The 24,290-nt window shown below is 31.5% G+C and overlaps 3 protein-coding genes across 6 annotated transcripts; 2 read left to right on the forward strand and 1 right to left on the reverse strand.

Annotated features, from left to right (window-relative positions):
* Positions 1–823: 823 nt before the first annotated feature.
* On the forward strand, positions 824–3,621 carry LOC112791811 (spermidine synthase 2). The gene is made up of 9 exons (XM_025834785.3): positions 824–1,083; positions 1,544–1,620; positions 1,730–1,852; positions 1,972–2,076; positions 2,291–2,363; positions 2,453–2,524; positions 2,633–2,828; positions 3,078–3,204; positions 3,309–3,621. Exons 1-9 carry the CDS (start codon positions 948–950, stop codon positions 3,372–3,374), a joined length of 975 nt encoding a protein of 324 aa, XP_025690570.1. The 5' UTR covers positions 824–947; the 3' UTR covers positions 3,375–3,621.
* Positions 3,622–3,835: 214 nt separating this feature from the next.
* Positions 3,836–7,155, reverse strand: LOC112791812 (serine/arginine-rich splicing factor RSZ21). 4 transcript variants are annotated; one of them, XM_025834787.3, is made up of 6 exons: positions 6,884–7,155; positions 6,682–6,792; positions 6,103–6,191; positions 5,696–5,924; positions 5,187–5,312; positions 3,836–5,076 (listed from the first exon to the last, which is right to left on the reverse strand). In XM_025834787.3, the coding sequence occupies exons 2-6, from the start codon at positions 6,768–6,770 to the stop codon at positions 5,070–5,072; spliced, it is 540 nt and encodes a 179-aa protein (XP_025690572.1). In that variant the 5' UTR covers positions 6,771–6,792; positions 6,884–7,155; the 3' UTR covers positions 3,836–5,069. The 4 variants fall into 4 exon arrangements, with proteins under 4 accessions (XP_025690572.1, XP_025690571.1, XP_072068817.1 ...); XM_025834786.3 differs by having other exon boundaries at positions 6,888–7,150; XM_072212716.1 differs by having other exon boundaries at positions 5,708–5,924; positions 6,884–7,150.
* A 6,921-nt stretch (positions 7,156–14,076) lies between these two features.
* Positions 14,077–19,900, forward strand: LOC112791813 (putative potassium transporter 12). The gene is made up of 9 exons (XM_025834789.2): positions 14,077–15,199; positions 15,962–16,190; positions 16,290–16,538; positions 16,823–16,873; positions 17,047–17,307; positions 17,557–17,609; positions 17,799–17,913; positions 18,045–18,299; positions 18,538–19,900. Exons 1-9 carry the CDS (start codon positions 14,918–14,920, stop codon positions 19,605–19,607), a joined length of 2,565 nt encoding a protein of 854 aa, XP_025690574.1. The 5' UTR covers positions 14,077–14,917; the 3' UTR covers positions 19,608–19,900.
* Positions 19,901–24,290: the final 4,390 nt, after the last annotated feature.

Raw genomic sequence — 24,290 nt, forward strand, 5'->3', positions numbered from 1 at the left:
ACTTATCTCCAAAAATTAAACTGATAGTAGTAACCAACATAAATGGCCTAAATCAGAATTATGTTATATCCACTGACCCAAGTTTTTGCATATACTATTTAAGTAAAATATATACCAATTAAACTTAATTAATATTAATTTAAAAAATAATTACATTTAAACAAAACGCATATATAAATTCTAGCATTTTGGTTTAATTGTTTTTCTTAAAGAAAATCAAGTATATCCTCTTGCTTTTATTATTGTAGATGTTGGAAAAGATTAAATTAAAGTAGTTAATGTTTTTTTTGTTATAGTCAAATTTATCTCTTAATTTTTTTTAAAATTAATATTTTAAATAAAACTTTTACAAAATTAATTATTATTATTATTGAAAAATGTTTTTAACAAAAATTTATATTATTTCAAAATAATAAAATTAAAATATCCTTTAAAAAAATTCACATTATCTTTATTATTCGGTAAAAAAAAAAAAACACTATTAGTATGTAGTATCTCATTGATATGATAGAATCACGGCTCATATTGCATGGCCATATATACATAGTACATACGTAAAACATTAGCATGGGAGGCAGGGATATATAAGTGATTAAAAAATAGGTAAAAATTTAGGTGCAGTCGACTTCACGTGAAGTTGGATAATTTGACTGATTTGACTAAATTTTTATCTAACAGACACTCAGATATTAATTTCGACTTCACATGAGTTTTTAACTAAAAAATAATATTTTTAAATACTCAAATTAAAATATAAGTAATTTTTTATTTTAAATTAGTTTAAATTTTACCGAATAAAATAATATTTGTTACAATACAAGACGAAGCAGGAACGCAGCATCTGATTAAAAAGCAGATTCTTCATTATTTTTACGCTTTATGCTATATTCGTTTTTCCCCCAATAATAAAGAGCCAAGCACGGTCGTAACTGAAAATCAGTGAGGGTATGGCTTCGGAAGTGAAGAGGCAAAGAGACCACGAAGAAGAAGAAGAAGACGAGAACGGTGCCCCTGTCTCAGATGGAATTGGAATATCATCCCTCATTCAAGGCTGGTTCTCCGAAATTAGTCCAATGTGGCCTGGTTCGTTCTTTTTCTTTTAATGGATTCCAATTTGGTCTGCTTAATTTTGATGCATGGTTTTGTTCTGATTGACTAGTTGATCAAATTTTGTTTGATGATGCATCTTGCAGTAACAAAATTATACATTTGTGGCCATAATTGTTACAAATCCAGTGCTTTAGGTAGAAATAGAGGAGTTCTAGGGGCAGCAACTTTTGTGATTTGTAGCCATTAAGTAGCCATCAATGATATTTTTAATGGTATGTCATTTCATCAAATGGTGTGGGATTTTTCATTTTTCTTTTGCTGGTTAGTTGCTGGTCATAATTTAATAAAGTTGATGGCCCCTTAGACTTTTCCGGTAGAAATATATTTGTTGTAGGTAGAAACAGAATCGGTTTTATCTTTGTTTTCTGCAACTAAAACTACTTTTACTTTTGTGATACACTCACAAAATCAAATATGGTTGTACATTTTGCAGGAGAAGCACACTCATTGAAAGTGGAAAAAGTTTTGTTTCAAGGCAAGTCTGATTACCAGAATGTCATGGTGTTCCAGGTACATGAGGCTCCACCAATCAGCCTCAAAGTTACTATTACGTTCATTCTGCGAGCTTTTTCGTTGTCCTGGTTATGCTGTCAATGCAATTCTATAATGTCCTTTGCAGTCATCATCATATGGAAAGGTTCTTGTTTTGGATGGAGTCATACAGCTCACTGAAAGGGACGAATGTGCCTACCAAGAAATGATCACTCATCTCCCTCTTTGCTCTATTCCAAATCCTAAAAAGGTTTCTCCATATTTATATGCTTCCATGAAATATTTTTTTTTTTTGGTGTATGTCTATGTTGCATGTTCAGCAAACAAAATTTGTGGTTTTTTACTGCCTCTAATTGTATTTAATGTTAGGTCTTGGTTATTGGTGGAGGAGATGGAGGGGTCTTGAGAGAAGTATCACGCCATTCATCAGTTGAAAAGATAGACATTTGCGAAATTGACAAGATGGTTGTTGATGTAAGCAACACAGAGTTATACTCAGTTCTTTTCCTATTTCTCTAAAACAAGTATGAAGTACAATTTCTAGATTTTTTTCCCAAGCAAGAAGGAGCAGAACAGCAATAACCACCTTAAGGGTGGATTTGGTGATTGTTGATCTATTCCCTTCTCTGTCTGTCTAGGAATAAAGATGTACTATATGTACATTCACTCAGTAATTCATCTTATGCAGGTCTCCAAGCAATTCTTCCCTGATGTAGCCATAGGTTTTGATGATCCCCGTGTGTCGCTTCATATTGGGGATGGTATGATCATCAATTCTAATTTGTCCCTTCAGTGTTTTACACTTGGGAATTAAGTTATCTCATGCTGGCTCCTCTGTTGATGGTTCTAGGAGTTGCATTCTTGAAGGAAGCTCCAGAAGGAACTTATGATGCAGTTATAGTTGATTCATCTGACCCTATTGGTATGCTGCATATGTAATGCACCTAAGTATGGCTTTTTTGTTACTGTTTTGTTTGCCACTTAAATTGTTTCGTTTTGTTAAAGAGAGTTTACTTTCTGTATTCTCAAGGTCCTGCTCAAGAGCTTTTTGAGAAGCCCTTTTTCGAGTTGGTTGCTAAGGCTCTTCGGCCAGGAGGAGTTGTAAGTACTCAGGCAGAAAGTATATGGCTTCACATGGACATAATTGAGAGCATTGTCACCAATTGTAGCCAGACTTTCAAAGGCTCTGTCAACTATGCTTGGACCACAGTTCCTACATACCCAAGGTATGCATCTATTTACAAAATTCTTTTGCTCATCTTTCCTTTTCAAATTCTGCAATATATGCCCCCCTATGCGATAACATCTTGTTCAGGTTTGAATTGTGATAGTTCCCCCATAGTTCTTTTATCTTTTTGTCTTTAGACTCTTGACAATGTTTTGTGATTTAATCTGTTTTCTGTATAGAGATAGCGAGACTGGATAATTGTCCATTTTTATGGTTCTTTTGTTTTGTTGTTTTATTTTCATTTCAGCGGAATAATTGGTTTTATGCTTTGCTCAACTGAGGGACCACCTGTGGATTTCAAGCATCCAGTGAATCCCATAGATGAAAAAGAGTTTCAGAAGTCAGTAAGACCAATGAAATTTTACAACTCTGAGGTAAGCTTAAAACTCAATTATTTGGATCATTATTTTGCTAATCTAGTTCCAAATTTCGTTTATCCTTAGCTCCTTGCAATATTACTAATACTTTCTGTTTGCAGATTCATACAGCATCTTTCTGTTTGCCATCTTTTGCTAGGAGGAAGCTTGTTTCCAAAGCAAAATGAGAAGTTAAATAGTACAAGTTCGGCGTTCAACTTTACTAGATAGAATAAACTCGACATTGAAGAGTTATATTATTTATGGAAATTAGTTATTAATTATATGATAACTAGTTGATGGATTTAACCATCAGTTACTTTCCCACATAAATATTTTAGTTTCTTGTTTGATGTATGTTTTAAATTTAACTATTTAAGGCCAATATAGACGTTTGAATCAATAAAACAAAACGAAAATAAACTTGAAAAACTATGACATGAACAAATCTCTGTAACACTCGTTCGTGTTGGTATATAAAGTAAGAAATAGTATTTACTCTTTAGTTACTATTCTCCAATTAAAATACACCTAGTGACGTTACCGCTCTAACTTGGAAAAAAAAAAGGGATAAAAAATAGCAAGTATCCTTCAATTTTTATGATATAGGCTTTAAATTCGGTTTGCTTGAAAAAACTAAGACAGGTCAGAGAAAGAATTCTAATTGTTAGTATTAGTATTTAATTGCTAGTATGTATCAACAGAACAGCAGAAAATTATCCTTAAATTACAGCAAAGTAATATGGCAAAACAACTAAACTTCACAAGTTCACAATAGTCAAATAGGCAAGCCAACAGACAATAAATTCCTCAAGATCAACCATCCAATGCAATCAATGCTGTCAATCTAAGCGGAGTTCTTCATACACTTGATCAAGTGCTGAAGACTAAAAGAAAACCCCAGATAGCAGATAGGAGACAATTAGGCACGAGGATCCCGGGAGCCGACGATGACACACAAATTCAGATGCAAGTAAAAAATCATCAACCGAGAAGGAATGACACAGTCAGAAAGTGGACAATCAAAGACACATGGCGCTTGGCGCATGCTGGCTTGCTAGGGATAGAGCACCCAAAATAGTCTTGCACACAACCAAGATGCTGACCATTGCAATCCCAATCGTGTAGTATGCAGACCACAAACCACTAAAAGAAACAGTCATAGAGCAGACAATGAGAAGCAGCCCATCAATTTAACACATGATGGTGAGCAGTAGACACTAGATGTATAGCTAGTCACTAAATAGGAACCGATTTGAGTCAATTTCATGATGATGCAGGATGGAAATAACTAAATTCTATCCACAATCACCAAAGAGTTCACCAATTCAAAGGAGGATGCATCTGCAGCATTCCTGTCCTGAACAGAACTAAAAGGTCCTATGTAACCAACTTGTTGCACTTTTAGTCAGCTTATATACCGAAGCAACAACATGAGACGATTGTGAAGCAGAGAAGCAGACAAGAAGATGGAGTAAGTGGCGAAATGATGCTGTTATGGCCGATAATCAACCTCAAAACAAAGAAACACAAGACATTTAGGTAACTTTTATGAAATATTAAATATTAACATAGTCACTTAGTAAGACTACCAGCGAACAATTAACATGCAATATAAAGTAAGGAAGACTGAAGTGACCTTCAAGGTTCAATGATCCAAGTGTGACAGCCCATGCAAAAAAGTGTCCCCAGGGCACCCTTTTGTGGCAACAACACTATGCAAAAGCCATAAAAATCCAAGAGTTTATCAATACCCATTACCATTGTCATGACATCAACATAACTAACATGTTGGCAGTGTGCTCAGTCAATCCTAGGGGAACTACATTATAGCACAGCGTTCCATAATGATCATTCAGCACTTGATCCATTCACATCCGATCTCAATCTCTGAAAGCAAGATATCAGAAGAATCTAAATTAACAAGGGTAATAAGATCTCATGTCTATTTTTTAACTTCCGTCATTCATGGCAACTTAATTAAACATAGTAAAGCATACCCATTGGCATAAGGTGAATCACGGCGAGCATGTCGGTATGGAGGGGACCTGCTGTAGCTGCGACCCCGATAAGGAGGTGATATGCTACGTCTCTTTGGAGATCTTCTCCCACGAGGACTAACACTCCTAATAAAATGAAGCAAATTCATTGGATTAATATCAAGTTCTGGCTTTCATGAATCATCCAAATGCAACAAAACAATGAGAAGAAAAGAATATATCAGAAGCAGCTTCCATAACCAGAGATGTCAAATTTCATAATAACAAAGTCAAGACTATTGACAAAACATGCTATAGGATGGTTCAAAGACAAGGCTGGTTAGTCAATTTACAAAGTTCATTTTACCATATCATGTTGCTTTCTAATACAGCAAACAATAATTCACTATTGTGCAATCAAAGCAAATAAATTATAAAGAAAATGCAAGCTAAAAGACATAGAAATTTGAAAATTTATTTGAAATGCATAGCATTCTAGTTCATATTTGGCATGTCAGTCAACAACACACCTGCGGCCATACCCATAACTTGGACTTCTGCGACGCCTATAATAAGGACTTGGACTTCGCCTCCTTCCACTACCCAGGCCACGTGAACCAACGCGCAAGCGACACTCCCTTGCAAAATGTCCAGGTTCACCACATTCATAACATTTCAGGTCATCACTTCCACGCCCACGCCCACCACGGCCTCCTCCCTTAGAATTATGAGAAAGCTCTACGCGCCACCCATTTTTCCCTACGTGAGATAAAAAAAAATAGCATTAATCAAACTTCTAATGAAGCAAAGCAAAAGATTTGGCTTCTCTAAAAATTTGGCACTTTAACCGGTGAAGTGTATCATCTTAACTATTTATGAGAAAACACAGTTTAGGAACCAATAATGACAAATTGAATTAACATGGAAATAAACTGACCATCCAAGGCATGAATTGCGTCAAGTGCATCCCTCCTATCATCAAACTCGATGAATGCATATCCGGGCGGTCTACGAGCAACCCAGACACTGCATCGTATTTAACATATTTATTGCCAATAGAAATGTAAAAGAAACCATGAATATATAATAAGACTCGTGAACCATTGACAAAAAAACGCAGGTTTAGAAGCATTACTAGCACAAACAAATAACAAACACAGATATAAACTATTATCTGGAAATAGACAAAAACTGACGAGCTCAGCTGCCAAAGAGAACAGTGAACTTCACAAATACATATCTTCAATTGGAATTACTAGAAAAATAAAAAAATAATAAAGAATATTATCAGTAAAAAAAAAAAAAAAACCTTTTATTTACGGGATTTTTAAAGAAAAATTGTTTATAGAAATTTTCCAACATATATACTCGTTTTATGAACAAATTAACCACTTAATTTATGTCAGAAACTGGTAATTTGGTTACTACTCCTTTTACACGAGTTTGAATTTGGTAACCAACATAAGTGATTTTCATTGGAAAAAAACAAAAGGAAATAACTTTGAAGAGAATCTACCTCCGAAGAACACCAAATAAACGAAATTCATCTTCGAGATCCCTCTCAGACACACGAGGGTCCAGATTCCCAATATAGACCCGAGCCATCGTCAATAAAATCAGAACCACCCTACAGGACCGAAAAAAAGCTTAGATGGAGGAACAGATAGTTCGAGAAGTGAACGTGAAAATCAATTATCCTTAGAGAGAGAGAAGAATACCGACGATGAAATCAAAGCTTAGCTGAAAGTGTAACGAATCTTCTGGATGATCGGAAAGGGAAATCGTAGAGCTCTAAAACCCTAAAACCTTCTTATTTTGCGTATTTTTTGCACCTTTACGCTGTCGTTTCGGGCTCATTTTAACTTTTTGGTCAAAGTTTCGGGCAAATATAGGCCTACAATTTGGGCTCATCGTATCCCAAAACGGGAGAAAAGATAATTAGATTTTGTAAACCGAAAAAAAAATGATGATTAGATTTTATGGATACCTCAAAAACCTGTCCCCCAAACAAATATATATACCTAAAAAAAATGATTTTTTTTTACCAAGAAAATTCGAATCCGTAACCTTTTAAGTGAGTATGGAGAAAATATGTTGTTTGAGTTATACCTCGTTGGCAAAAAAAAAAAGATGATTTTATATCTTACAAATTTTTTTATATATATAATTTTTATCTCATTTAAGTCTTATATATATAAGATCAATTAAAAAATTCGAAAATTTTTATTTACATTTCAGTATGATTTTATTTATGTTTTGCTAATAAGAACTAAATATATATCTATTTAATTTTAATTTAGTATTAATTTTATATTTTTTATTTTCTACGGTATTCATAACTCGACAAGTTAAGGATTAATTTATCGTAAATCTTATCTTTATTTAATAATTTTGTCGTTAGTCAATAAATTGTTATATACACAATCCTAAATTTAAACTTTCAACTTTTGTTTAAACAGACGAGTCAACTGATTTCAACATAAAACCACCACACTAGCTTGCATTGCTTCTTGATTTTCTCATGATTGTCTCTTTATCTCTTCTTCTTCTATCATCTGATTACACTTTAGTTCTCTCATTTGTTAGTGTTCTGCTTCTTTTTTTGGCGATGATCTCTCCTTTAGTCCAAGTATATTGCTAATTCAAATGGTCAATTTCACCGACGATCAAGGTTTCATATTTTTATGTCATTAACAACCTCTTCCAATACATCTGTACTAATAATCTCCTCGTTGTAAACTTTTCACACAATTTCAAAAAGTTTATTTCTCTAACACTCGACTCAGTTCTTTTCAACTTCTATTCTTTCCACAATCGTTGCATGCAGATTTTTCCTACACCTCTAACATGATGAAATTTCTAGTTGACATTTAAAACCAAAACAACTATCTACAACACCATGTAGTATATTATATATTTATTATATCTTTGTCTCGTGTTGATAAATCTTCACAAACTTGATCGACCATAAACAATTCATTGACCATTTGTAGTTTCATAAAAATAATTTTCAATTAAGAATAAATCTCAAAAAATACATTTTAATTATTTTGACGCAGAAATAAATTTTTTTTTGAATTTTTGTTAATAATAAAAATACACTAAAATGATTTTTGAACTTCTTTTACTCTTTGCTTGTGATTGAATTTGAAATTTAGTCACGATGCAATCAAGAATAAAGTAAGGTCCAACCTGTTCAAGTAAGGTACACTTAATTATATAGTGAAAAAGGTGAGAGTTGAACCCATAATTTTTTTTATGTAATAACTTGCAATAAATAAGTAACAACTAAACTAATTAGTTAATTTAGTAATTTAGAGCATTTGTATATTTATAATAATATGTATGTTTGTAATTTTATGTTAGATTTCTTTAAAATTTTATTATTTTAAATTTTAATTTGAATTTAATTTTTTATTTTTTATTTTATTAATATATATATGAAATTTGGAATGATTGAATTTTATATTTGTTTTAAAAAAATTTGATATTTCTGCGGGTAAGGTAGGATAGAGTTTAAAACTTTAAGGTACAGGTAGGGTTAGGGTTGAAAGATTCTCAACGTGCAGGTATGATAGGGTAGAGTTTTAATGAAATTTTTTACCGGCGGGTAGGGTCCTACCCTACCCATTGTTAGCCATACTCTTTACTTTTGAATAGCTGTAACTTTTGTGAAATAGGCAATGTAGGAAACACTTTTATTTTGTCTCATATCGAAAGAAAATAAAAGAAGAACAGAGAAGAGAAAATTACACTATCCTGATTCAGTCACCATGTGCAATGTAACTTACATTCAGTCTTTTCCACAATAATGGTGGAATTTTCACTATCATTCACAATGATTACAAATACCAATTTTTTTAGAATTCAACCCAATCTTATCTAAGACAAACTAAGCTTCTACCCAAGTTAGATTTGGCTAGGTTCACTTCCTAAACTTGCAACTACTAAGTGCTCACCCAACATAGCAAGGGAATCATTATGTGTACAAAATAGAAAAATATACAAAAGAATTTTGACATAATTTTTTAGTTTTTTTTCTTAATAACTCTCTTTGTCTTTTTTCTTAATGTCTTTTACTAATATCTCACTTAATGAATTTTTCATTGAAAAGAAAAAAAAATGAACTCTGAATAGAAAATTTAATATAAACTCATGAAGAAGAAAAAGAGTTGGTTTGAAATTAAAGCTATGAAGATTCAAACTTGTGTGTCCACTTCTTATTTCAACTTTTGGCCGTTTTCTCTTTAATAGAGGAGTAAAGCTTACAAAACTTAAACTTGACTTGAATAGATTTGTCTTCTTCTTCCCTAAATAATACAGCAGCAGTGTAGAAAAAAGATAGGACAACAACAATGATTAAAGTTAACATGTATTCTTACGTAACTACTTCTCTTTCTTTTTCAATTTTCTTTAAGAATTTAAGTCATTTATCAATACTTTGATTCGAAATTTTATTCTTAATCCTTGATTTGTAACAGAGTTTTATAACTTCTATTTTTTTTAAGTTTCTCTTTTGGTACATATAGGAAAAAAGCATATTCAATAAGCAATAATGAAGTATAAAAATGAAAAAGATTTTTTAATTCACCTTTGATCTTTGCTTTTGTGCCCTATCTTATGATTTTCTTTTTTTTCTCCTTTTGTTTCTTAATTTTAATAATCACATTTTTCTCTTTAATTTGAACCATAATCAGAACTTTCTTTTGGAATTATTTCACGTGAGTTAAAAAAGAGAGAAAATAAATTCGATTACTTTACTTTTGTTTGGAAAAGATGTGTTTGCTTCTTTTTATTTAGGTTAGTGATCAGCAACTATTCTTTAAGTCATTAGGTTTCGTTTGGTTACTGTCTTCAAAATATATAGATACAGACACAACTATACCAAAAGACACAGACACAGATAGACATAAATTTTTTAACGTGTTTGGCAACAGTGTACAAGACACAACAATTTAATTCAAATGTCTATTTTATCCTTATTAGTTCTCTACCATCATCTTCCACCAACATTAAAGTTGCTGCCACCATAACTTTCTACTACCACCACTATCACCTGCAATTTTTTAACTTCATCTCAAAATACTATCTTCAACTTTTATTTATTCATCAGCAATTTAATTTTCTCATTTAAAAAAAATGAAACAGGTTGAAATAAATAAATAAAAAACAAAAATAAGAAGACAGATCTCAAGAATGATGGACAACTATTTTGGGTGTTTTTAGTTTTTTTCGCCTTTCTTAATAAAATTGATTCAAGTAATAGTGGAGACGAATAGATCTGAGCAACACCTAATGAATGTAGAGGAATAAATCTGACCGAAAATGATGACTCATGGTAGTGATAGGCGCGACTGTGTGAAGAGAGAAAGAGAGAAGAGGAGGAAGAAGAAAGAAGGGGCGTCAATGGTGGCGGTCCGTGACAACGGTATGGAGGGGCACAACAATGGAAAGAGAAGCAGAGTGATGGGTGTGGTGATGCAAAGAGAGAAAGAGAGAAGGAGATGAGAAAGAGAGGAGAGGCAATGGCTATGGCGGTGGTGTAGAAGAGGGACACAGCCATGGAAGAGGGAGGATGGAGGAAGAAACGTGGAGGTTGAAAGGATTTTGGGGTTAGAAACACAGAATAAAGAAGATAATAAGAGAGAAAAGGAAAAATTAGGGTTAGATTAATTAGGGACATAGTTGAAATTTAAAAAAAAACGTAGGGATAAAAATGTAAAATTTTGTGTCTTATAAACTGTGTCTCAATGTCTCAGCTAAATGGAGAGACACTAAAAACATGTATTATGTGTATACTTGTGTACCACCGTATCCATTATAAATTTGTGTTTCAACAAACAAACGGTGGACATGTGCCAGCGTGTCCATGTCTTTAGTGTCTAGAAACACCAACCAAACGCGCGCTTAGTGATCATGGAACTAGAGCATCATTGGACATTGTCTGTTACTCTTTCTTTTAGATTTTGTCTGCACACTAACCAAACAAAATTATTTTTACTGCTTTGAGTTTTTTGGTCTATTATTATAATGTATGATCATCATTAAATAATTGTTTTATTTTTCTTAGAACTCAACACTTTTTTGTTAACGTAAGATGTCTTAATTTATGAATGTGCATTTTTTCATGTTTTTAAATAATTTAATGACAATTTTATTGATAATAAAATTTGAGCACATTTTTATCAGCAACAAAATAATTTAAGTATAATTTTTAGAAATTTATCCTTCAATTAAATAAAGACAACAAAAATTACCAATTTAATCTTTAGTCTTTTCTAAATTTTTTAATTTGTCTCACTAATAAAATCTTTTTAATTACCTCGGTTGGATTAATGATAATCATGTTTAACTTCATGACTAAAAATATAATCACTTTTCAGACTATAAAATCTATCAATTTTTTATTAGTAGGTCAACTCTTAGCTACTATGATTATGGTTGACTTAGCTACCATAATCATTACTTTATATTAAAAGTTTAATTTTAATGCATTGACAATATAAAGAATTTTACACAGTCATGTAATTATATCTGTTTTTTTATGACTATTCACATTATCAAAGTAAAAAGTAGTTATTTTTACTAATATAGCATTACGTAATTGAATATAGGTGTAAAACTACTTTATATTGACAATGTATCAAAACTAAATTCTTATACCTGAAAAATAAGAAAGATCGTAACTCAGGAATGACAAAATTTTTTGAAATGTGGGGATTCCCGTGAGGACTGCCCCAAATGGGGACGCAAAGATGGAAAAAATTTTCCGCAGGAATGGGGATGGGGTAAAATTCCCCCGAAGCAAGTACGAAAATCCCGCCCCAACCCCGTTAATGCTCAAATTATTAAATTTATTTAAATATCTTTAATAATTTATTTTAATATAGATTTTTTAGTCATTTCACATTTTTTATATATATATATATATATATATATATATATATATATATATATATATATATTGAAAAACCTAATCCTAATTTAAAAAATTCTTTCCTTCTTTCCGTAACACTAACACGGTGTCGTCTCACATTTTCATTCTCTTTTCTCCATGGTTATAGTATGTTATTTTATATTTTTGGACTTGTAATATTAAACAATACTCTATTTGTATGTTATAATAATATTTTGTGATTTTTTTTTATTTTTACTAGAATTTTCATATAAATTATTAATATAAAGAGATGGGAAATGAGGTCCTCGCAGTCACGGAAAATAGGACCCCATGGGTAGGGTGGCAAAACAGGTTAAATTTATCGGGTCGACCCACCGAACCCGCTAAAAAATCAGGTTAGGCTAGGATTTGGAATCTGCCAAATAAAAAAAATCTGTCAAACCCGCACTGCTAAATTTGCGAGCTTTGACGGGGCGAGGTGGGCTGGTCTGGCGAGCCAAAGATTTTTATTTTTCTTTTTTTTATTAAATAAAAGAGTGATTAGTGTTACAAAATTAATAATTATATAATTTTTAAACACTTTTTTTTCATTTTTTGTTTTTGTGCTTCTTTTTGTTATTAACTTTATTTATTTTATTTTACAATTTCGTATATATGTTCAAATTATGTGACTTATTTTTTAAAATAAAGATAGTTCTATTGACAAATATTATTTTGAACAATTTTATTGAAGTTAAAAATTAAAAAGGATAGTAAAAAAACTTATATTATAATATTATAGTTTGACTATTTTTTCTTTGTATTTGATTTTTTAATTTACTATTTTTATTAATTTTAACAAAATTTTATTATTAAAAAAAAAAAGTCAAGTGGACTAATCCATCGACCCGCCAATCCCTTATAAAAAGGAATGAGCTAACATTTTGAACCCATCTTAACTCGTCTTGCCTTATTTTATGGTGCATGCATAGGCGGGGCAGAATGGATTAGAATGGGGTCGACCCGTTTTGCTATCCCTACCTGTGGAGAATAGAGATGGAATAATATTAAAGATCAAGGCAAGATCTGGGAGTTTGTGAACGGAAATGGGATCCCTACCCTGTCCGGTCATAGTTATCAGAACCGGACCTGAATCCGTGCCGGTCCACCATGCACCTGCGCGCCACTGAACCACTGTAAGAGCTCCCCGTCCACAACAATTCCAAAAATGCAGCTAGGGAGATTCAAACACGAATTGGCAAGAATACGGCGTCTCTCCCTTGCCAGTGTGTCATCTTGCTTCTTCATAATATATGTGACAAAAATTAAATATATAATAAATCATGAATGATTTTTTATTTCTTTTTTTATTCTTTTAAACATGGATTGACATGGATACCAAATAAGTAACAATACCTGATATACAAACATATTGATATATTAATATTGGTTATATTATTTTTTATTTTCTCTCGTTTATTTAAATTAAGAAAGTATTTTATACTAGTGACTAATTTATTATTTATTTTTGCATCATAAATTATATCTAAGAATTGATATTTGATTAATCATTAATATATTTTTTGAAAACATGCATTTAATTTTTTATTTTTATAATTTTATAAATTTTATTTAATTATGATCGAGTCAACCGAATAAATCAGTAACTTATTGATTGAATCAGTGACCCAATCACATAACCGACTGAGTCAATTACTGGTTCGGTTCTAATAACTATATGTCCTATTGCTATTCCTACCGTAACTTATGTAAGTAAAATAAAATTAAAAAAATATATATAAAAACTAATTTGTAAGTTCAGAAACATATAAAACTAAGGTATGAATTAGTTATAATCTTTGCATTGGCGTACGCATTATATTAACAATTGATCAAGATTATCCCGTTAAACTTAAATTAATAGAATACCAGGAAAATGAAATTGTTGTGGGGACACTTCACGGTAGTGTCGCTGTTGTTTTGGTACATGTTCCATCTTCTTCATAATTATGCTAGCTCAATGGTCAAGCGTTCAAACAAGAAGACAAATTTGTAAGCACCATTGCATATTAACCGTATTTGATTTTCACAAATATCTGAGTTTGATTTTCATTATAAACCGAGAACTTTTTATAGATAATTTATAGCTATAAGCTATAGATAAATACAAATACCAAATTAAGCTTCTGTAGAGTTTTAAAATATATTAATTTTGGCAAGATGCCTAATTGAATTTATTTAATTTTTTTAGTTGTATTATTGGGTTGCTTTTTATTTTTAACGTCTTAATTAATATGATAATAGGTAGTACCTGTTTAGTTGCTTTCTTTTAATAATAATATACAAAAAAGCAATCATAATTTATTCCATAAGTTTGTGTTCATCAATAATAACGACAAAGATGACACTCTCTCTTGCAGACTTTGTCATGTGAAGTTGTTAACTCAATATACTAATTTTGGTGAAAACAATTAATCAATTAAGTAATCAACAATATCCATGCCTAATTAATTTACAAGAGGGGAAATTAAGTTGACATCAAACTAAATATTAAAGAAAAGAAAATAAAAATTTATATGCACCCAAAAATGAATTATCCTGATCCATTGATTGATGACTTGTAAATTGTAATGTGTCACTTTGGGGGCCAAACTGGCTCTTCTGATGTTTCAACTGTAACAGCAGTTAGGGTCTGCAGTGTACTTCACAGACACAGTCCTATATGATTCAACACTACCCAGGAAAAAAAATGAACTTTTTCCTGAAAAATCATGAAAATCTGCTGATAAAGTTTCACACTTTCAGAAGCTGATCCAATTTGGTATCTGGGTTTTTAAGTTCTTTCTCTGTTATTGGTTTGTGTGGTGCTTGAAGAATGAAGGTGGATAGGATTGAGGAGAGTAGTGGGAGTGTGAGGTTGTTGGCAAGAAAAGGGAGCAACAGCAGTGGTGGGAGCAGTGAATCTTCAAGGTGGGTTGATGGCAGTGAAGTGGTGGATTGGGATGAGGTTCCTCCATGGTCAAGGCTCCATGATAGTGATGGTAGAGAAGGGTATGGAACAACAATTAGGAGGAGGCTTGTTAAGAAGCCCAAAAGGGTTGATTCATTTGATGTTGAAGCCATGGAAATTGGTGGAGCTCATGGTCACCACACTAAGGTATATTATTATTATTTTACAATTGTTGTCAGTGCTATAATTTTCAGTTTTCATTTCTTCTTACAAGCTCTTGGAAACAAGAACTACTTAGTGCTATAATCATATTAGTGCTTTAGATCTAATTAAATTTTATTAATTGTACATATTGAAATCCACTTGTTCCAGATTAGTTTTTTTGTTGAGCTTGTTCTCTAGGTATTTCACTGTAATTTATGCCTGTAGTTTGTGAAGGAAAAAGGCACCAATTAGATTATTTTAAGGTTCTTTGCACATTGAAAGAGGTTATGATAGAATTTAGGTCCTCTAAAGTACGAGGATTTTTTACTATTAGATCAATAAAATTAAAAATGGAACTCAAATTCATTTTATTGATCCAACTGGAATAATCTTCCACTTTACCTGCCAAAGTGAAATCCTTACTTTAGAAGATTCTCACTGGTTATCATTGGCATGGGATTATATGACCCATTAGTATTGTTGTATTGAAAGATAAAAAAAATGCACAAGACCAAGAAGGGTGTTGATGTAGCAGTAAAGCCATGCTAAGGCCTCGGAGAAACATTTTTGGAGAGAACACTAATTTGGGAGAGCAAGTATGACTCTATGCTCAATAGGGGAGGGGGATCCTATTTGGATGTACAATGTTGCATGGTCTTGTATATTTAACGAAATACTTGTAATCATCACACACAAAATGTTTGAAAAGTGTCCTGAAATAGAGCTACCTCACTCTTTATAATCTATTCTACTTATGTGAATCAGGATATGACCCTTTGGCCCACCCTTCTATTAGCATTTAAGACTCTTGGTGTTGTATATGGCGATATGGGAACAAGTCCTCTATATGTTTTTTCTGATGTCTTCAGCAAGGTTCCAATTGAATCAGATGTTGATGTCTTGGGGGCTTTATCATTGGTAATGTACACAATAGCTCTTGTTCCACTAGCCAAGTATGTTTTTATAGTGCTCAAAGCAAATGATAATGGAGAAGGTTAGTATTCTCTTTCCCACTCAGAATAATTCACTTCTGTAATCTTTTCATTTCACACTTGTATTTTATTGTAATCTTCTTATGATTGTTAAATTATAGGAGGAACGTTTGCGCTATACTCGCTGATTTGTAGGTATGCAAATGTGAATATGCTACCAAATCGTCAACAAGCTGACGAGCACATATCTAGTTTTAAGCTCAAACTGCCTACTCCAGAGCTAGAAAGGGCTTTGAAAATAAAGGAGACCTTGGAAAGAAGAGCAACTTTGAAAAATATTTTGTTGGTTTTGGTTTTGTTGGGAACTTCCATGATTATTGGAGATGGTATTCTAACCCCAGCAATATCAGGTACATGTAAAATCAAATTTTTGTCATGAAATCCTGTTGCGAATTCTTTGTTTCCATCATATGATGATCAAATGATAACTTGAGGTGTGACTGTAACAACTTATCTTTGAGATGAACTAGTTGAATTTGCAGTTTTCTCCTGCTGTTCCTATTAGTAGTCAACATACCATCACACCTCTTTCTCGGAACATTTACAATTTTTTGTGTCTTATTAAGACTCATGTTGAGAGAAGTTTTGCTTTGTTCTAACTTAAGAATATTCATGGTATGTTTTTCTGTTGCAGTAATGTCTGCCATAAGTGGTCTACAAGGTCAAGTAAAAGGATTTGGTACAGGTGAGTATACTTTCCTCTTCTTTCTAATAGTCTTAATTGGAAGTAGAAAAGCAATAGTAGAAATATAACAATCTATCCTGATAAAACATGTTTTCACTTATGGAACTATGGATGCAGAGATTAGCATTTTGCACAAAAAGGGTCAGATATTTGTTTTCTGTTCTTACTTGCAGGTGCTTTGGTTGGTGTTTCAATTGCAGTCCTAGTAGCTTTGTTCAGCATCCAACGTTTTGGTACCAGTAAAGTGGGTTTCATGTTTGCTCCAGTTCTTGCTTTATGGTTCTTTTCTCTGGGTTCTATTGGACTATATAACATATTTAATTATGATGTCACGGTTCTGAGAGCTATCAATCCAGCTTATGTATATTATTTCTTCAATAAAAATGGCAAAGGTGCATGGTCAGCTCTTGGTGGTTGTGTTTTGTGTATTACAGGTATATATTATTTATATATTATTTATTTATTTATACCTTTTTTTTTCTTTTGTTTGTCTAGTAAGTTTAGTTCTTTAAAGAACATTTTAGTCAATAGCAAGTTTGCATTTCTTTTCATTATTATCGCTTGCCGCGATATGTTGCATTAAACTGAACATGATGGAAAATACCACGAAACTTTTACAGGACTTGGAAGTTAATAATTCATTCATTAAGAACATAATTGATGTATGTTTGTCCTCACCACAGGTGCAGAAGCAATGTTTGCAGACCTGGGTCATTTTTCTGTACCAGCAATACAGGTTTGTGAATCCTTTAATTGTTTGGTTTTGAAAAGTGAAGCATTTAAGTTTGCCTCATCGCATGTTTCATAGTTTGAACATAATTAAAACGAATATGGTTATGATAGAACATTGTGGCGCCACCTGATCTGCGGTGAAACAAGGCTTAGTTTGTTGTTTTGTACTTAACTGAGTCTCATGCTTATACAGATTGCTTTCACTAGTGTGGTATTTCCTTGTCTTCTCCTAGCTTATATGGGCCAAGCTGCTTATTTGATGAAGAATCCCCATTCTTATTCAAGGATATTCTATGATTCTGTTCCAGGTGATATTCAATGAAATGATTACTGCTTCTATGCACACAAAATCACTGTACTTTTTGAGGGGAAAATTGATTTTCATTTTAAGTGTAGTAATCATGTTGTACCTGTTGTTTGTACTTTGTGTGTGCAACAGAAAGTCTCTTCTGGCCAGTGTTTGTTGTAGCCACACTAGCTGCTATGATTGCCAGTCAAGCAATGATATCGGCTACATTTTCGTGTGTAAAGCAATCTATGGCTTTAGGATGCTTCCCCAGGCTCAAGATAATTCATACCTCGAGAAAGTTCATGGGACAAATTTACATCCCTGTAATGAACTGGTTTCTAATGATCATGTGCATAATTGTTGTTTCAATCTTCCAAAGCACTACTGATATTGCAAATGCATATGGTAAAGTGTTCCCTGCTTCTATTCTCTAGGAATCTTCTATGTTTTTCTTTTCTTTTTTTTAGCTTGATCATGGGATTCATAATTTTGTAATATCACTGTTAGCAGCATCTTTTATGCAATGGATAGAATCAAATACTCAACAAATACTAAAACTAACCAAATGATATTTATATAATATGTTATGCTGAAGAAAATTTGTGGTTAATCTGTGCTAATGCATCTCATGTAATTGTTGCAGGCATTGCTGAAGTTGGTGTCATGATGGTTAGCACTGCCTTGGTGACACTTGTAATGCTTCTGATTTGGCAGACTAATCTGTTTTTGGCGCTGTGTTTCCCATTACTATTTGGTTCCGTGGAGCTGATTTACATGTCTGCTGTCCTCTCGAAGCTCTTTGAAGGCGGCTGGCTTCCTCTTGCCTTTGCTACTTTCTTCCTCTCCGTGATGTACACGTGGAACTATGGCAGTGTATTGAAGTACCGGAGCGAAGTCAGAGAGAAAGTCTCATCAGACTTGATGCTTGATCTTGGCTCCAATCTTGGAACACTAAGAGTTCCCGGAATTGGATTGTTATATAATGAGCTTGTCCAAGGCATTCCCTCCATTTTCTTGCAGTTCTTGCTAAGCCTTCCTGCTATTCACTCTACCATAGTTTTTGTCTGCATTAAATATGTTCCAATCCCTGTGGTTCCTCAGGAGGAAAGGTTTCTGTTTCGAAGAGTTTGCCCGAAAGATTACCATATGTTCCGGTGTGTTGCAAGGTATGGTTACAAAGATGTAAGGAAAGAAGATCACCACGCATTCGAGCAACTTCTCATTGAGAGCCTTGAGAAATTCTTGAGAAGGGAAGCTCAAGAAGCTGCCTTGGAATTGGAGGGTGCATTAACCGAAGAAACGGATAATGTCTCAGTGAAATCAATGGATACTGAACATCATCCTGATACAGATGAGCTTCGGATTCCACTTATGCAAGGTCAAAATTTAGAAGGAGAAGGAACTACTTCTACCTCTAAGGAACCTGCATCATTAGCATTGCCATTAGCATTACCTTCCAGTTATATGTCATCTTCGGCCGAAGATCCTGGTCTCGAGTATGAGCTCTCGGCCCTAAGAGAAGCAATGGAATCAGGATGCACCTATTTGCTTGGACATGGAGATGTGAGGGCAAAGAAGAACTCTTTCTTCTTTAAGAAGTTAGTGATAAACTATTTCTATGGATTTCTTAGGAAGAACTGCAGAGGCGGCACGGCAAACATGAAAGTCCCTCACACCAATATCATTCAAGTTGGGATGACATATATGGTCTGAGACTCATGATCCTTGCTGTTTCTTTCTGATAATTGTCAAGTGCAATGTTGTTTGGTATTTTTCCTATTCTTCTTTTCTTCTCTGTCAATGGTGATTGCTGGTGAAGTTTTCATTCTATGTGTTGCCTTGCAATTTGTGTACACAAGTTAGATTTATGTCTGAAATTGAAATTGTTTCAGAATCTGTAATTTATGAGAGAAGACTCATATTCTTGTTCAAATCTTCTTTAGAGATGCTTGAACTAGTCCATAGCTCCAAAACATGAAATAATAATTATAATGATGATGTGAAAATTTGATGATTCTTTTTCATTTTGGCCAAAATAAGAGCTAACATCAATCAACTATTGATTAAACATCATAATGTATCATTTTTATTAAAAATCAACTTTATTATTTTAAATAAAAATCATATACGGTTATTGAGTATTATATACTGAAGCATTATCTTTAAAACTTTTGTTTTAATAATAGATTAAATTTTGAGGGAAATATTGGAACAAGATAGGGAAACTCCCCGAATAATTTGGTCCCTTTGTCTGCTAATGTTCATGAAGAAAGCGATATATTTACCCTATGAACTTGGTCTTGGGTCTTGTGCCCCATTTCTCATAATTCATCTGAAGTTGAACCAAGAATTTTTTATGAAAACCACATTCATGTTAGTGTCAGTGTGTATAAATAAGAATAGGGTTGGTGGGGAACAAAAAGGATAAGAAAAAAAAGGGGCACTTGTTATCTGTCTATTCTTAATGTGAAATTTTGTATATTTTCTTTTTCTATAAAATTAAATAGGAAAATAATTGTTTTAGTTGTAGGTGTTTAATAAATTAGTAGTTGATATATATTGTAATTTTGTTTTCTGTGGAGTGAGGCAACTTTTTTAGTGTTTGACTGTTTGTATGCTATTTAATTTGTTGGGCAAAAAATTACATGTATCAAGGATCGGAGGTATTGTTTTTTTCAATCCGCAATATAAAGTGTTTATTATTAAAAAATAACTAACTATCGGTGTAATCAAAATTCAGATTATTGTTCAAAAAATAAACCGTGAAATTGTCTTATAGTTACTTATGCTCAAGTATTTTTTTTTTAAAGAAGGAAAAATAAATACAATAATTATATTTAATAATAAAAAGTTATTACTTAATAGATCAATGGTGCAGTAGAATGGAAGCAGCCTATAGAAATTAGTTATATTAATATAGGTCGGCAGAATAGCAACACAAGGAAACATGAAAGATCTTGTGTTACATTGAACGCTGACCACACAACATAATAACATATGCAATTATGCATACAGATATACTAAATACTGTTTGATTTGATCTAGCCTAACATTTGATCCAGCTTCAACACATTTTTAGATTTTGTTTAGTGTTAATAATTGATTGGTGTACGTGACAAGTTATTTTAAAAAATAATTAATTATATTAAATCATAATTAATTAATAGATGTATATCTTAGTGAAGTTATCTATTTTGTGTTTTTAGCTAGGTACATATTAAAATTATAAATAAAACTTTTTTATTAATTAATTTTTTTTTATAAAATTTTACTAATAATAAATTTATCATATATTCTAAAAATACATATTAATTAGACTCTACAAAAATATAGACATCAAATGGAATGATAATCGTAGACATTAAATTAACACTGTCTTTTATACTATGGTTTAACAAGAATATCACCATATAAAAATTATTTTACCTCTTCCTTAGTATTCTATTATTTATTATCTATCTATCATATATTATTCAAATCAATTTTTTTAAGTAATAATATAATTCACGTGACATATTTTTAAAAATATTTGTTGTTTTATATAAATGTATTAATTAATTAATTAATTAATTAAAATAAATATTAAATTATTTATTATTTTATTTGACTACATTAATTATAATTAATTAATTGTATTAATTATTTAATTTAATTAAAATAAATAAATTAATTTTATTTTAATTTGTATTAATTTTTTGTCTTATGTATTGTAATTAACATTTTTATAAAAGTATTATAATTAATTATTTATTTAATCTGATTGAGATAAATATCAAATTATTTAATATTTTATTTGACTATATTAATTATAAATAATTAATTATATTAATTATTTAATTTGACTGGAATAAATGAATTGATTTTGTTTTAGTTTGCTTTAGTCAAAACTAATTTTTCACGTAGATTTTGGAGTCAAATATAACTCTAAAGATTGTTTTAATTTGTTTTATTTAATTATCGTTTTTTCTATTTTAGTTTTAAAGATTATTTATTAATATAATAAAAAAATAAAAATATCAATAATCACTCATATAATTAAAATAAATAATATATATATATTATTATTATTATTATTGTAGAATAGTGTGATTGTTTGCTTTTCTTTAATGGCAACTTTGTCGATTAAAATAGTATAAGAAATTCAAGAAAAATGTGTTTACCAATTCAAGAAATAATAATTTATTTTTTAATAAAATAAATTATTAAATAATAAATGTTATTATAATTTTTTTTACACAAATTAATATTTAAAGATGGTATTCTATTAATATTATCAAAAAATATAAACCAATTTAAATATCTAATAGCTTTTGTAAACATAAGTTTTTAAATTTAAAAATTTAAAAATTATGTCATAAAATATGAAATTTTAACCGATAACAACTGTTCATACCCTGGCCCAATAACAAAGGTCCAGGCCCAAATAAAAGGCCTAGTCCAAAGGATTAAGCCTTGTTACGTACCGACCTTCACATAGGAAGTCGGTAACAACCACGACTTACTCTAAAGAAGTCGGGCATAAGATTAGCTGGCAGATAAACACTCATTCAAATGAGTAACTGCCCCTAAAATCTCTCTAACCGCTTCATAAAACCATATCTTAACCTCCCAAAGATAATGGGACGGTTAACACCCTAAAGATACGGCACTACTCCAACGGTGGTTATTGGCTCACCACTATAAATACACTGACACCCCTCAGGTATCTCTAAGCCCAATACTCTCTAGACCTGCTCACACTCTTGCTAACTTAGGCATCGGAGTGTCTTTGCAGGTACCACCCCCCATTCACTCGCGAGTACAAGTCGGACGGAGTCTCCCGAGTTGCACACTCACACGGAAACCTCCTCCTTCACACATACGGGCCAGCCAGCGCCATCCATTCAGGCAATCTCCGGTTACCCACCGTAACAACAACGTTGATCATATTATTTTGATTTTAAAATGAATATTACTATAAGTATGCTATCGATGAGAAATTGTTCTACTTTAAAGACAAATATTATTTTTTTACGGTATTTTTTAACTCGATAGGCCAAAGGCTAATTTACCGTAGATTGACGTTCTATTTAAGAGTCTACCGCGAGCTAGTGAATTGCTGCACACACATGACAAAATTCAAATTCTTGATACTTTAGTTAAGTGGATAAGTGATATAAATACTCAACCAACCCAAATTATTTGAGACAATAATTTTAATGTTTTTAAAATTAAAAATCATTAATCCTTGATTTTAATTGTAATTTTATAAAATATTTATACTGATAATTATTATATATTTTTTTTTGCTTAATTTTATTTAATAAAAGCTTTATATATATATAAAAGTGGGCGTGTGAATGATAAACCTGAAATAATGTTAGTATGATCCTTTCTAATTATAAACTAGGTGTTTGTTGAGTCCAATCTTTGCACCTCTTCTCTTCTGAATTCTGATCCAGTGTGTATCAATCATAAATAAATAGTTATTAATATTAAATAGTGTTAATTATTGCAATGTCAAATTTTCTTTGCTGAAATATGCAGTTTAATTAGGTTTGAAAAACGCTAAGATTAGACCAGCCAACAATATTGGCAACGGAGGAACTCCGCTACAGAATATGATCATATCAGCAATTAAAGAGAAAATGACGTCATAAACTCTACATACACCTAAATATGATCCAAGCAATTTGAATCTACTTGATATAAAAGTCATTCTGAATGAAAATATTTCTAAAAAACAAACGAAATAAAGTGAGATAAAGTGTACATGAGAGAATTCTAATATTGAAGTCAGTAAAAAATTTGAAAATAACGAACGGTTATTAACTTGAAAAGTAAGTAACTGTTTTAACTGCATGTAGAGTTTATCTAACTACCTGCTATGCTTAAAGTCCCAAGTTTAATTTCGAAATGATTATGTAAAAATATTTTATAGAGTCATCTAATTTTTTATAATTATTCAACCAATCAATGTAAAAGATAATTATTTTATATTAATAATTTATGAAAATTAAAATCTTTATAAAAATACAAAATCAATTATAATCTATAGGTCAAAATATGTAAACAACTTTTATAGCATGAAAACATTAACTTTCATTCTCTACTAACATAAATATGTTGAAAATTCAGGTGCAGTCGATTTTAAGTAAAGTTGATACGTAAAAGCCATTAGATGATTTGACTGATTTAACTAAATTTTCATCTAACGACTCTCAGATATCAACTTCACATGAAGTCTGACTTTACCTGAGTTTTTACCTATAAATATAGATATAAAAAATAAGAAAAATTAATAATTATAAAAGGCAATTCTTACTATATAGATATTGATAAAGTAAATAAATGTTGATTATTATGGAACCATATGTTGGTATGTATATAAATTAATGGTTGTCCTGTCCAACCAAT

This window comes from Arachis hypogaea, chromosome 13, assembly GCF_003086295.3.
Source record: "Arachis hypogaea cultivar Tifrunner chromosome 13, arahy.Tifrunner.gnm2.J5K5, whole genome shotgun sequence".
NCBI classification, from domain to species: domain Eukaryota; kingdom Viridiplantae; phylum Streptophyta; class Magnoliopsida; order Fabales; family Fabaceae; genus Arachis; species Arachis hypogaea.